The following is a 15,247-nucleotide window of genomic DNA, read 5'->3' as shown; positions in this document are numbered from 1 at the left end:
AGCATAGTTTGAATAAGCACAGTTGCAGTATAATTTTTTTACAATATAGTCATAGATTGGTTTGGGTTGGAAGGGACCTTAAAGATTACCTATTTCCAGCCCCTTCCATGGACACAGACACCTTTCACTAGACCAGGTTGTTCAAAGCCCTGTCCGCTCTGGCCTCCAACACTTCCATGGAGGGGACAGCTACAGCTTCTCCAGGCAACCCGTGTCAGTTCCTCACTACTCTCAGTAAAGAACTACTTTCAATTTCCATCTGCTCTTCCCCAGTGTAAAGCCATTTCCCCTTTCCTTAAGCAGACATGTCCTAAGCTTTTACGTGAGTTACTGTATATGGCGAGTATTGTTTTGCCGCCGGTACTGCGGTGCAGCGACCTTGTTACAGCGTTGCGGCAGGAGCCCCGGGAGGGGAGAACGCGGTGGTGCGGTCGAGACTCGGAGCGCCGGGGAAGCCAGCGGAAGGGACCGGCGGGACAACGTCGACGGAAGGGGCGGGCAGGGGCCGGTGGCGCAGCAGCCGCATGGGTGGCGTGTGGGGCCGTGCGGCGCGGCTGGGCTTACCTGCGGCCCGGGCAGCGGCGGCCCCGGTGAGCGACCGGCGGCGGCTGGGCTGGCTGTCAGGCGCCAGGGCGGGCCCGCTGCTGCTGCTGGCGGCGGCGCTGCCCCGCGGTCCCGGTCGCCTGCCGGTCGCCCTCGGCGCCGCACCTCACTTCCTGCGCGCTGGGGCGGGGCACTGGTCTTTGGGCCACCGCTACGAGACGGGAAGCCGCGCTGCCGCACACCTCCCCGGGGAGCAGTCAGCCGCCATGCCCGCCGCCGGCCCCACCGATAGCCCCGCTGAGCCGCAGGCGCCAGCGGGTGCCGAGACTCTCCGCCGGGGCCGCCGGAGGAAGGTCAAGGTGGGAACGAGCGCGGGCCGGGCGCGCGCCGCGTGCTGGGCGGGAGCGGCCATTTTATACGTCCCGACCCGGCCCGGCCCAGCCGCGGGCTTGGAGGGGACTGTGGGTGGCTCGGGCACGGGAAGGTGGTTCAGGGCTGGAAGTCGAAGAGCAGTGCGTTGTTGGAGCGGTTCCTGCGCGTGACGCGTGCTTTCCCCCGGCAGGAGAACACACAGGAGAAAAAGGGGCGGGAGAAGGTGAAGAGGCGCGTTAAAGCTGGCGGCGAGCAGGCCCAGCCGGAGGAGAGCGGGCTGGGCGATGGTGACCTTGAACCCCCCTTGCCTAAGAAGACAAAGAAAATCAAGGAAAAGAGCAGTGGCCTGGCTGGAGAGAGCAATGGCTCCGAGCAAACGGTGAAACCTTCCTCCGCTGTAAGCAACGGCGTGACGTCCCTGGCAGTACAGAGCGTGGCCGGCAACACAGCCGCTGGAGAGCACGACAGCGACGGAGAGGTAGCAATGTCGTGGCCGGAAGAGCCTTGTCTTGCTTAATTGAAGTGGTACTGGTAACAGATGGAGTTAATGACACGCATTGGGTGCTGTGTGAGGGATGTGGGAGCGTTGTGCTGCTGTTGTAGACAGCATTTGCCACTCTTCCCCTTAGATTTACAGTACCTGGTCCTGGGCAATGAAGAGTGCCCAGCGTCATGCCTGTTTGCCCAAGCTGCAGGTAGGTGGGTGAAGCACAGCAGCATATGCACCATACGTGGTAGCTGTCTCTCCTTATGCTTTCCTCCTTGTGGCAAATGGCAAACCGTTTGAGGTAGCTTATCCTGCAGTGGAGGAAGCTAGCTAGCAGAAAACAGTTTCCATGTATTTGTTTCTCATTATGTAGCAACTTGGTTTGTGTCCTGCAGCATAAAGAGCAGTTTCTCACTGCTGCGGAGACAGTCACTATCCCAGAAATGTGCACTGCTTTGTGCTGGTTGGCCCTTTGAGGAAGTATTTGGCAAGGTATCCTGTAAGGGAAGGTCATAGTTGTCCTTATTAATCCCCACTTCTGGAGTTCTCTCTGTTCAGGTTTCATTCTTGGCCTTGAATGTATGTGTGAGAGGGCCCCATAGTTTGCCTTCCCTGAATAGGGCTTTCTGTGGGTAGTCTCCTCTCGTTTAAGATGGGAATGTGATTCAGAAGAGTGCTTTGTGTACAACAGGTGTAATGGTGTGATCTCTTCGGTCTTTGAAGTAGAAACTAAATTGTGAATTTTAAATAAGTGTCTACTGGTGTGCAGAATTATGAAGCTGTTTGTGTGGTGTACTGAGTACATGTGATGTTCAGGGAAATTCCTGCTTCATACAATGAATTGTGACACCAAATATGTTTTGCTGTGAAAAATAGTTTTCTGATGATTTCAGTGGACTCCAGTTGAGACTTTAACAAATAGTTTCTCTTTCCTGACCTGTCAAGCATATGTGCATAATGTGGTAAGATCACACAGAAGGTTCAGTTGTTTCCCTGTGTTTTAATTGGACATTAAAAGGTGGTGCAGGTAAATCTGAATTAGGAATGAGATAGCAGTAGTTGTGGTCTTGAACAAATTGTTGCAGGTAACAAAAGTAAGAAGAACTTTGACAGGTTGTCTTTACTTAAGACTGATGTAAAACCAGGATTCACTTGTCAGAATTCTGTCATGCTGAGTGGTTGCCTGTGTCAGTGTGTCCTGTCTTCTAATACTGGGTGGCTGGATTTGAGTTTCCCACTTTATGCTGTGATCATGTTCTTCTTTGTGAAGAATCTGTATCACAAGGGTTTTCCTTTTCTTTAAACAGAAAGGAGGTAGCTGGTAAAATCACAGTGGTAAGGCAAATGCATAGCTTTTCTTGTGTGCCTATGTAGGGTGTGTTATTTGTTCACCTCTTAGGGGTAGTGATTTTTTTTTCATCTTTTATCCTGTTAGGAGCTGACAGAAGAAGCAAAAGAAGGCGACTTCTCCAATTTTCCTCTCTCCCAGAACACCATCAACCTTCTCAAAGGTTAGTTAATGTGTAAAACAAATGTTTGTCCAGAATTGCATGCTGTTACCCATATAAGCAGAGATAGAAGATGAGAGTAATTGTCTTCCATTTATTGTGTGGTGAGAATATGCATGTGAGCAGTCACTGTAGATTCAAATAATCTATTGTTAAGTAGAAACAAAGTTTCTGTTTTGTTCAAGTGCTTTAAGGTGAATTTGTTCTTCCATGGCATGGTTATTCCTAGATATGCATTCTAGAGACAGGGTTTCTCTTCTTGTCAGCATCGTTTTTACTTCAAATCTCCTATCTGCTGTCTACAATACCACTTCTTAAATAAGTATAATGGTGTTTTGTATATGAAGACTATTTGGCTTGTGTAAACATATAGTCTACGATTATTCTCATACTTTCGGGCATTTTTGTGTCTCTTCTTGATTGTTTTTTTTTGAGGAAGTAATCGCTGTAGAATTCTTGTCCCCTGTGTCGGGAAGCTCTGTGATTCTTGTTCCTCAGGCAAAATTCTCCTTGATCCTTTACATTTTCCTTCCTAGGAAGTTTCTTTTGAATTGTTTTCACTTGTGCTGTGCAAAATCTCTCTGAAATTTTAGAATGCTTTGACACAAACACCCTCACCTCCTCCCCACCTTCAGACCCAAGCTGCCACAAAATCTTGGGCTGTAGCAGAAAAATGGAGGGGGGGGTGTATTTGTATTTTTTCCCCCTCCTCCTTTTCCGTTGTCTTATGCCAACCATCACAAAGAAAGCTCTATTTCTTTGTAGGTAACTCAGCTGTGTGTTTGGGGGCGGGATACCTTTCGAGCTAGGGTAGGAGTAAAAGTAAAAATACATGGTTTTCTTCTGTGTTGCATCTCCTATTGTGTATGGGATTTGACATGATGTACCCTACATACTCAGGCTAGTTGTATATGAGGGCTTCTCATCTTTCACTTTCTAATGAAACCTCTTTGGATTATCTTACAGCTCAAGGTGTAAAATACCTGTTCCCTGTGCAAGTGAGGACTTTTCAGCCCATATATGATGGCAAAGATGTAATTGCTCAAGCTCGAACAGGAACCGGGAAAACCATTTCTTTTGCTCTTCCGTTGATTGAAAAACTTCAGAGTGTCTTGCTAGATGGGAGAAGAGGCCGCACACCAAAAGTAACATACCGCTTACAGGCTAACATCAAAACCTTAGAATATGGGAGTTTTTGAAAGTGATTTTGTAATTGCTTTGAGGAATTTTGGGACGTTTTGCTCCTTTATTGGTGTTTGTAATACTGAACGCTTTCATTAGATTAGGAGTTACAATGTGACAGACTTTGCAGCATCACAGTGATAATGTGTTCATGTTTGGGGTTCCTTGTGTCTGCATTTGGGAGAGTGGTCAGGGCACTGCAGTAATAGCTGGTGGACTTCCAGACTGCTATCCTCAGGAAATTAGCATGCAGTTTTGGGGCTGAATCGCTTCCCTCTTCTGAGGTAATGTTTGAGTCAGCAGGACTTGTCTCCATTCATTGAAGTTGTTTCTCACTATAAATTCCATGGTGGTAACTGAAAGCTCTTGAGTTGTCTGTGTTTCTACCTTTCCACCCCCTCCATGCCTGGAGACTCAAGAAATGCAAATGGTGTTTACATTTCTACCTAAGCTTGAGATGGAATCAATAACCAGATACCTGTGATCAGATACCCCCATGCAAATTAAGTATATATATTTATCATTAGACTAAAAAACTGCTTTTAAGACCCTTCTATGCCAAATTGTTTAGTGGCTGTTGCTATCCTTAGTGCTGAACTGCACCTTCATTGTCTTTGGTAGTGTTACTGAAGTGTCTACTTTATCTGGCATTAGCTTAAGGAAAAAAAAATACAGCTGTTCTGCATCTCGGTTCTCTTGTAATGCTTTGCCTTGTTTCTTCTTGCTGGCTATGTGGCTGTGTTGTGCAGGCTCCAAGTGGCAGGAAATACTGCTGGGATGGTGGGGAGGTATGGGCGCCTCTGTAGTGTAGAACAAGTATGTCGTAAGAATGGGAGCACAAGCTGTTTAATGTGAAGTAAACCCTTTTCTCCTAGCACCCTCTCCCAAACAGCTGCATTTTGTCTCTTTTCACTCCCTCCAGGTGTTGGTTCTTGTTCCAACCAGGGAACTGGCCACACAGGTAGCCAAAGAATTCAAGAACCTCACTAAGAAACTGTCAGTGGCGTGTTTTTATGGAGGAACTCCTTATAAAGAACAGAGTAAGTAAACACTAGGGAATTACTAGCGGATTAGAGTTGACTATCTCCAAATGCATTTCATGGATTAAACTGACTTTTTTTCTCCCTCAGAGTTTCACTTCAGTCAGGAACTACGATATTTCTTTCAACGGAAGCATACAGCCTGGGTTAAATTATTTTAATTCCAGTAAATCTTGATTTAAAAGAACGGTTGTATGTCTGTGAAGTGACTATGACTAGTCCTTTTAATTTCTTCCTTTTTGTGTGGACATACACTGGGACTAGACAACTGTCCAAGAAGAAGAGAGAACTGCATATGTGTGTGCAGCTCTGTCTCCAGAGGTAGCTGTGAAAAAGAATTTATTTGAAACACTAGAGTCTTTACTATAATAAAGCTCTGGAGGTTTCTAATGCTAGCTGATTGCTGCTTGGAAATTGGTGCATCTTACTGTAACTTTGCCTGTGGTTTAGCTGGCATTCCTGACAGCAGCATGGACTGCTGTCACACGTACTTGTTTGTAACCCAGCCTGGATGTAGTAGTTTATTCAGAGGTTAATGTGAAGTGCAGTAGGTTTTTGGTTCTAAAATTAGAAGTATTGCTGTGTACTGGTAACTGGTAACAACCTTGTTGTCTCTTAGCATACTGACACTGTGCTTGTTTTTCCATGTTTTCTTCCAGTTGATCTCCTTAAAAGTGGCATTGATATTCTAGTGGGAACACCTGGACGGATCAAAGATCACATTCAGAATAGCAAACTGGAACTTTCCAGCGTGAAGCATGTTGTTTTGGATGAAGTTGATCACATGTTAGACATGGGCTTTGCTGAACAAGTGGAAGAAATATTAGGATTTGCTTATAAAAAAGGTAAATTATAATGTCAGGAGAGGAAAGGCGGACAGTATAGAAAACACAATTTGAGGCCTGCTTATGCACCCCCAACTTGAATCCTTTACGCGATGCTAGTATTGGACCTCAGAGAAGAGAGTAAGGTAGAACTGGAAAAGGTTCAAAGCAAGGTGACAGATGGCTGAAGGGCTGGAATGGCATCTCTGGAAGGAGGTCAGGTTGAAAAGAGGGAATAAAAGCAACAAACCCAACCTAAATCCCTAAGGCCTAGTGTTCTTCAATCTGAGAGATGTGACTGAGTCTAGGGTTAGGGTTACGGTGTTTCTGTACATCATCATTACATAAAGTTGACAGCTAGGGAATATTTGCTCTTTTCTGATGTGGGCATTCAGCAAAGCCACCAGGTAGTAGGTACAGACCAGAAGGAGGTTGTTTTAATAGTGTGAAATTCTTTGCCATGTTGTACTAATGTCAAGAGTTTTGAAAAGTGGCTTAAATTACTGGAAATAGAAATATCAAGGATTACTAAAAGCAACGGTTTAACTTCTGGCTCTGGAAGCCACCAAATGGTTCCTGACAGTGTTTCTTCACATCTTTGGCTGTGTTTGCCTGCTGTTGGAGAGAGTACTATGAGCTTCACGGATCTTGTGTTTGACTCAGTACAGCCACTGTCTGTACTTGTCTTTTACTTGACTGTTACATTCTCCTCATTTCTTTAGAGTTGATCTTTGTCCTGGCAGCCAAAAAATAGAGATTATCTTCTAAAAAAAGGAAATCTGTATAGATTTTATAAGAGTTGTCATAATTATTCAATCTTAAAAGTTTTCTTCGTAACTGGAAATGAGTTGTAGAGAATAATAGTGTCTCTTTGCAGTGTGTGTTTCTTCCTGTCTGAAGGTAGGATAGACTTTTTCAAGATACTTTTTTTTAAACTGTTCTCACTTGGGGTAGTTCTTCCCCTGGACTGCAGAGTGTCCTTTTTAGCCTGCCTTTTTCCTTCGCACAGTCATACTGTTCATAGGTAGTTGTATTGGAATACCAGGCAAGGAGGGATCAAGAGAAGTTCTTTCAGGCATGTGGGAAGACTTCAGGCTTATCTAAACTGTTTTTAGCAGATGAACTATAAATGTGCCTTACATTTCTTCTCAGGCAGGATGAGGGATTCAGTTTGGTCCTGTTCATATTACTGTAATTTTGCCTTTGGTGTCTAAAAGGTACTAAAATGTTTTCATTGTTTCTGATTTCTTGTGGCTGACTTACCACACACAGAAACTTAGCAAGTTGAGAGCAACTCTTGCTTTTTTTTTTATCAGTTCTTGAGTTTCAGAGTCTGTTGTGATGGCTGTAATCAATGACCTTTCCTTGCAGGTTCTGAGAACAACCCCCAGACGCTGCTGTTTTCTGCAACTTGCCCACGATGGGTATATGATGTAGCAAAAAAATACATGAAAGATGATTGTGAACGGATTGACCTGATTGGAAAGAAAACTCAGAGAACTGCTACAACTGTGGAAGTGAGTGATTCTGCTGCAGAGTAGTGCAAGTCCTGAGCATCTGGCCTAGGTGAAACAAGTTCTGCACTGACATTACAAATGGGTGTCTGGAATGACTTCTCACATGATTGATGCATACGTTTTCCAAGGAAAGCTTTCGTATGGGGGTAGTAGTTTGCACGCTTAAAAAAATCTTCCTGCATTTGTTTTTGTGTGTCCTGTGTGTGCCTTAGATTTAACATAGGTGTTTATCATGTTTATTTGCCAAATAGCATTTGGCTATACAGTGTCGGTCATCTCAGAGAGCAGGAGTTCTGGGAGATATCATTCAAGTCTACAGTGGCAGCCATGGGCGGACCATTGTCTTCTGTGAGACCAAAAAGGAAGCAAATGAACTGGCTATGAATGCTTCACTCAAACAGGTACTGCTGTCTGAACAGAGAGCAGTGGTTATAGATGTTCAGGGGCTGAATGCCCTGAAATAAATACAAGGTTGCAAGTGTATGGATCAAGTTGTTTCTGTGGGTGGTTTTAAGATTTCTGAAAGCTGCTTCTAAAAGTGGAGCTTTTAAGTTAAAATACCTTCTTGGCTGTGATTGTGAATTTTATTCCTTTGACTTGAAGGAATCAATGGAAAATATGAAGCTTATGCTGAATAACCAGGAGATGTTAAGAATAATAATTAACAGTAGCTAGTATAGTGCTTATAGTCATTCTTGTATTAGTGTGCTTTTTGGATTCCCATCTTTTAGTGGTATTTATTATTTGAACATTCAGTACCCAGGAAAATCAACTAATGTGATAGAATGGAATGTTCTGTTGCCCTTTGTTCAGAACTCAGGTGTTACACTGAGCAGGTTCTCTGCACCTAACTTCAATTAATTTTTTTTTTTTTATTTTGGGGAAAGGTGCTGGAATTTTATTTTACTTTTTCTAGAGAAAATCCTGTTTGATACTAAATACTAATTTATGGAGAAAGAGCAATGGTGAGAATACATGGTTTGATCAGTATCTGGTAAATGTCATGTATTATCCACATTAAAATCTTGTGGCAACAATTTCTCTGTTGGCCCTGCTGCTTTCACAGTAAATCAAATTACTTTGTTCCTGTGTCAGTACATGACATGTGGTTTTTTTATGCTAGTAAGTTATGCTTTAGCATGTCACTTACTTGACTTGTGAGCTTGTGACTCTCCCCTTTCTCCTTGTCAAATACTTGATCTGTTTCTTGTCCCATTAGAAGTGGAGGCTGTTCAGATCACCCATAGGGCTTGGGCATGCCCTGAAAACTCATGCTTTTGTGAGTTTTGGAATGGGAGTGAAGGGAGTGAAGTCTCTCAGTAGTTCTTGACAAGCACTGTTTAATTAAAGTTGCTTTCACTTGTCTCAGTGGAAGTGAAATCTGAAGTGGGCTCTTTGGGCAGACTGGTATGCTACAAACAATGACGTTATGGTAAAACTACTACTTATGAATATCACTGTCCCAGAAAAGGATAAAACCACTTTGGTATCAGCTGTGTAATTATTTTCTTTTCCTCTGTACAATATTTGGGGGTCTGTACTAGACTCCACTGTTAAATGACATGTTAATGGTTTGTTTCACTGACAGGATGCCCAGTCATTGCATGGTGACATTCCACAGAAACAGAGAGAAATTACATTAAAAGGCTTTAGAGATGGTGTGTTTGAAGTTCTGATTGCAACAAATGTAGCTGCCCGTGGTTTGGATATTCCTGAAGTTGACCTTGTTATACAGTGTTCACCCCCAAAAGTAAGTCATATGGAGAAACTAAAATCATAATATATTTTTTGTGACAGAACTGTGGATTGTTTCTCTTTCACCAGGATTGTGTTCTCATTCACAGATAAAGTGGATTATTTGTAAACACAGGCCTAGAATTTCTTAGCTATGCTTTTATATTTTGAGCTTTGAGTAAATTAGAAGTGATGGGCTTTGGTTAGTCTGGAAAGTTGTAGGATAGCTTTTGACATCATTCATCATTCATAGCATTTGACATCAGCCTTTCTGAATCCCTTCTAAACATTGTTTTCATAACAACTCTAAAATATTCGTGCAGCCTTTTTCTTCTTTTGAAACTCATTTGAGCATTTTTATTGACATCCTTCCCCCCTTATGCCCTTATGTCAGTAGTGTTTGTTAAACTTGAGGCAGCATATCTTGGGCCACATAGTACCTGCAAGCCCGAGTGGTTTGTCCATAATTTGGGTATAGAGACCTAATGTATTGTTCCTTAGGTTTCTGAATTAGGATTTATCTTGCATTTTCTCTCTTCCAGTGTGTAGATGTAAACAGTTTAAATAACTAGGTTTTCTCCTGTTCTGTCTGTATTTCTGAAGGATGTTGATTCCTACATCCATCGTTCTGGACGTACAGGTCGAGCTGGCCGGACCGGGATCTGCATTTGTTTGTTTCAGAGAAGAGAAGAAGATCTTCTAAAACAAGTTGAGCACAAAGCGGTGAGTTGTACCTCAGACCTTTGTTTAATGAAATTACTCACCTCCTAAAAGACTCTTCCACTCTTAGACTTTGTAACCATGTACTACTTGGAACTCCAGTATAGAACTCATCCTATTGACTAATAGGCCTAAAATGTTGATGTTTTGTGTAAGTGCTTTTATATCAGTGTCATGGAATCGTAGAATCGTAGAATAGTTAGAGTTGGAAAGGATCTTAAGATCATCTAGTTCCAACCCCCTGCCGTGGGCAGGGACACCTCCCACTAAACCATGTCACCAAAGGCTCTGTCCAGCCTGGCCTCAAACACCGCCAGGGATGGAGCATTCACAACTTCCTTGGGCAACCTATTCCAGTGCCTCACCACCCTAACAGGAAAGAATTTCCTCCTTATATCCAATCTAAACTTCCCCTGTTTAAGTTTTAACCCATTACCCCTTGTCCTGTCACTACAGTCCCTAATGAAGAGTCCCTCCCCAGCATCCTTGTAGGCCTCCTTCAGATACTGGAAGGCTGCTATGAGGTCTCCACACAGCCTTCTCTTCTCCAGGCTGAACAGCTCCAACTTACTCAGCCTGTCTTCATACGGGAGGTGCTCCAGTCCTCTGATCATCCTCATGGCCCTCCTCTGGACCTGTTCCAACAGTTCCATGTCCTTTTTATGTTGAGGACACCAGAACTGCACACAATACTCCAAGTGAGGTCTCACGAGAGCAGAGTAGAGGAGCAGGATCACCTCCTTCAACCTGCTGGTCACGCTCCTTTTGATGCAGCCCAGGATACAATTGGCTTTCTGGGCTGTGAGTGCACACTGCCAGCTGATGTTAAGTTTCTCATCGACCAACACCCCCAAGTCCTTCTCTGCAGGGCTGCTCTGAATCTCTTCTCTGCCCAGCCTGTAGCTGTGCCTGGGATTGCTCCAACCCATTCATGAGTCTGTTGACGTCAATAGACAGACTGTAACAGGAATGCATGAAGCATGCCACACCTTGCATTACAGTCTGCATGTATATTCAGTGTAAAGTAGCTCCAGATTAACAACGGCAGGAATTTAAAAGCTTTAGTCTAGCTTGAGAAATAACTTAGGTAAAGGCTGCGTTCATGGTATAAACAATAACTAGTGGTCTCAATGTAACTTAAACAGAGTTGAGTTGTAGAGCGTTAAACATACCTTTGACTGTAATTTCTTTTCTTAATTTCAGGGGATTACATTTAAGCGTGTAGGTGTTCCCTCTGCTACAGATGTAATTGAAGCTTCAAGTAATGATGCCAAAAAGTAAGCTTATTTGCCTGTTCTTAAAAAATGTCTAGATATGTTACCAGTGCTGTTAATGCAAAGTTTTAAGGGAGCAGACCTGTATGTGAGCATATCTACTTACGTCATAAGTCAGTTGCTTTGCATGTAGATACTGATTTGTTTTCATAAGATGATATCAATGAGCTTCTGTGTGCTTGCAAATATTAACCTTTGTTTATATCCAAAATCGATGGCAAAACAGGGAATTACTGTCATGAAGGGAAACTTATTTTATCTACTCAGATGATACAGTAACAGCGTGTAAAGAGCAATACTTAGCATGTTGAGGAGTTAAACTTTGCCCTAGTGAGGGTGTTGTAGCACTGTCCTGTGTTTCTTTGTATCATTCTATCCTAAGGGTGAGGGGTTTTTTATTCCATATGGCTCTGTTTACATTTGCTGTCCCACTAGACAGAGATTATTATATAGCGAGGATTGAGTGGTGTAAAGGAGACCATGGACACGATGTTGGGTTCACCATGTATGGAAAAATGGTGGGAGGTGCTGGTGTACCACAAATAGTGTTAGAGAGGTAGCTGTTCTCCACTTTCAAGGTTGTTTTCACTGCCTCTCCCAGAAATAAATGATTTAATCATCTTGCACTGAGAGTGGCATTGTAGTGGTTTGCTTCTCTTCCTTGTGAAGTAGAACCAAGGGTACAGCTGTAAGAATGCTGATATTTGAGAGCCTTCCCTTGACATTTTTATCAGTGCTGTCAAACAGGCCATGTTGTACATCCTCAGTTTTGAACACATCTTTCAAGAGGCTTTGCTTAATGAGAATGTGGGTATTCAACATCGTGAAAGCGTTGAGTTAATGGAGTGGTAACGAAGCAGGAGAGCCAAGGCTTTTAGAGATAATTTGTTAATCTTGAAAGCTGTTTGTCTTAAACGTAACTGCACTTCACACAGGCCTTTGCTGATCTATTGAACTTCTGTTGTCACCCATGTAGGTTGTTGGAGGCCATTCCTCCTTCTGCAGTAGACTACTTCAGAAAATCTGCTCAAGAGCTCATAGATGAAAAAGGGGCAGTTGCTGCCCTGGCTGCAGCTCTAGCCCATATTTCTGGGGCATCTTACATACAGCAGCGCTCCTTACTCAACTCAACTGCGGTAAATAATATGATACTTGTGTTAACAGGAATGGATAAATGAACTGCTTACATCCGGTCCAAGTGTGGCATCTTCTCAGGCTCTTTCAGTAGGGCTTCTGAGTAGCTTTTATCCCCAGCTTCTGGTTTGTTCCTTGTTCCTTAATTGAAATCAGCTCTTACTGATACTATACAAGAAACCAGAAAAACTTGATATCAGTAAATTTTCTAAAATTAAAAGAATTTCTCCAGAGATCAAAGTGACAAATCTCTTTGCCTAAGAGAATTTAATGACATTTTACAAGCCAATAGATGGGTTTGTGCTATTGTAGTTTTCCCTTCCCAGGAAGCTCTTATATTTCCGTAATATTTCAGTAAGTCTATCATTTGATTACCTGATTTCAAAGAGAACTTGACAAGAAAAGTATGGCACTTCCTTTTTCTGGTGCATTTAGGGAGAACTTGGCCTAGTTTGTAGCAGTAACTTACTGTATATATTAAATAAATATGTCTTCTTCTGGCTGGAGTGCAGAAATGCTCTTGGTCTTTCTGTCAATGGGCAGTCCTATGTGAGATGTATGCCTTCAGCTTCTTAGGAGGATTTTAGTTGCTTCAGTTTTGGGAAATTGATTTCTTGTTATTGTAATGTAGTATTTAATACCAAGTTATTTATTGAGTAGTTCATTAGTTAGTGAGTTACAGGCTGCCCAGCCAAGTTTAGTCTTACAAACATTTTTCTGTTTGTTTCCTGAAGGGCTTCGTGACCATGGTGTTGAAGTGTTCAATAGAAATGCATACAATGAGCTATGCCTGGCGAGGACTAAAAGAGCAGCTTGGTGAAGAAGTAGATTCCAAAGTATCCTCAATGCGGTTCCTCAAGGGGAAGATGGTATGATGGCCCAGCCTTGGGAAGGAAGGGTGGGTGGGTGTGTTTGGCCAGTTTTTGCAGTGATCGAGGCAGGCAGTCTGAAATATTAGTACAGAAGTGTGATACCTCACTCTGTCCCCATTTAATCTCATTTTTCAGAAAATGTTAACCTATCATGAACGCCCTGAAACTGCTGTTTATGTATTCATTATTTAAAACAGCCCCCCCCCCCCAGTCAAATAAAAAGCATTAAAGCTAGTGTTTTTAAGACTCTTACTTGCATGGAGATTCTGCTCCTAAATGACAATGCAGGAATTTTTTCTTTAGGAAAAAAAAATAAAGAGGGTGTCATCAGAAATATGTATATAATGGGAGTGCTTGTTTTGACCTTTATATTGTAAGTTCATGCTAGTACTATATACCACCACCACAAGAAGACATCTGTAAAACAGTGACTGACTGACCTGAGCAGTACAGCATTCACCTGACTGTCAGCCTGTGACATTTCTGACACTTGTCTCCTTTGCAAGTGTGTTGTCAGGGAGCTTGTGGTTTCAGATGATGCCTGTCTTACTTTTAAACAGGCTGATGGCAGGCGATGTTGCTGTCGGCACAGAGCTTATAAAAAGCTTCTCGCAAAAGACCATGCTTTCTGCCATTCCTTACACACTTAGTGTGTGTAAGTAGTTGCAGTTGCTGCCTGCCTGGAGCTGTGTGTGTCTCCTTTCTTGGATATGTCTTTGGAAAGCAAATGGCTTTTTTTTTTCCCTGCTGTAGGGGGTGTGCTTTGATGTCCCTGTTGGCGAGCTGAGTAACATACAGGTAAGTTCTTATAGTCAGAATTGGCTTTAGAACCTGAGGATTTTAAATGTTTGCCATGTATAGGGTAGAATACAGGGTGGTTTGGAAGGATAAGGTTTGTGTTTTAATGAACATGTTGCACAAACAAGAGTCATTAGAACAAGCACAGCACAGTCGTTAGAAAATACCTTGTTATGTCTCTTTCTCATTTTAATTCTTAGTATTTTTTTATTAAACTAAATCGTTTGTTCTTTGGCTGCTGTTGTGTTTGACCTCTCCAGTGTATTTGAGAGTTAACTAGTTTTCTGTTGACTTCACTCACTCTGGTCCTTTTGTGATTGTTTATCCTTTGTCACAGGACTGAGTTGTCTCCCAGGAGCACTATGCTGGCCTATTTTGGTGTGGGTGGGATTTATCTGGAAATGCCTTATGAGCAAGATTGAATGCAGTAGTTTACCTTGGACGCACCTGCGGTCCCACGACATCCGGTTATGTTGTTTTTTTTTTTCAGGAACAGTGGACGGACACCAGGCGTTGGCAACTGTCAGTGGCAAAAGAACTGCCTGAGCTGGAAGAATGCCCCCAGGAGGCAGGACGAGGGTTCTCCAAGTTCGGAAATGGGAGGCAAGGCGGTGGCGGCTTCAAGAGAAACAACTGGTTTAAGAATGGAAACCGATGGCATGATTTTAACAAATGACTTGATTAGCCTCTGGTACAGATGTGGACTGAGCTGACTTTTATCAAAGAGTAAAAACCTGCTCGCCGTTCCTCTTTGTCCTTATTCCGTAGTAAAGCAGGCTGTCTTTGAGTATCCCCAAACATCATGTTTGCTGAAATGACTGGCTGCTTTTTTTTTCCTTGCCTTTTTTTTTGTTCAGGTTTTTCTTTTTGCCCAGCTGACATTTTTCTGCCACTAAACTAAACATCATGCGTGTCTCGGGGAAATGGGTGTTTTACTGGAAACTTGGCGCAGTGGGGAGCAACACTTCTGAGCACCGACAGTTACCACAGCTTGCCTGGTTAACAGCTCTTACATTAAAAAATCTGATTCTAAGAGAAAAAAAAAATCCAGACAAATGTGGGATCAAGGGCTCCACCGCCCTTCCTCTAGCGTGTTCCGTGGGTGCCAGGCATTGGTGGCCGTTGTGGCGCTCACGCATGTCTGCCACCATCTGCTGATGTTGAGCGCTCGGTGCCGTTTGTCCGCAGCTCCGGCGCAGGGAGGGCTGTGGGGAGCCCCGAGTGTTGGAAACGCAGGAACAC

The 15,247-nt window shown here is 43.2% G+C and overlaps 1 protein-coding gene across 1 annotated transcript; it reads left to right on the top strand.

Annotated features, from left to right (window-relative positions):
- Positions 1-336: 336 nt before the first annotated feature.
- LOC134160063 (nucleolar RNA helicase 2-like) lies at positions 337-14,752 on the top strand. Its single transcript, XM_062611706.1, has 16 exons — positions 337-343; positions 400-902; positions 1,106-1,393; positions 2,838-2,913; positions 3,877-4,055; positions 5,015-5,132; positions 5,792-5,977; positions 7,328-7,473; positions 7,725-7,874; positions 9,062-9,223; positions 9,811-9,930; positions 11,131-11,204; positions 12,178-12,337; positions 13,070-13,204; positions 13,961-14,005; positions 14,496-14,752. The coding sequence occupies exons 1-16, from the start codon at positions 337-339 to the stop codon at positions 14,679-14,681; spliced, it is 2,535 nt and encodes an 844-aa protein (XP_062467690.1). The 3' UTR covers positions 14,682-14,752.
- Positions 14,753-15,247: the final 495 nt, after the last annotated feature.

This window comes from Pezoporus occidentalis, unplaced genomic scaffold (assembly GCF_034315485.1).
Source record: "Pezoporus occidentalis ecotype Australia unplaced genomic scaffold, CSIRO_AGI_Poc_V1 ctg155, whole genome shotgun sequence".
NCBI lineage: Eukaryota > Metazoa > Chordata > Aves > Psittaciformes > Psittacidae > Pezoporus > Pezoporus occidentalis.
The sequence above is the reverse complement of the archived record's forward strand: the minus strand, read 5'-3'. Positions and strand labels throughout refer to the sequence as shown.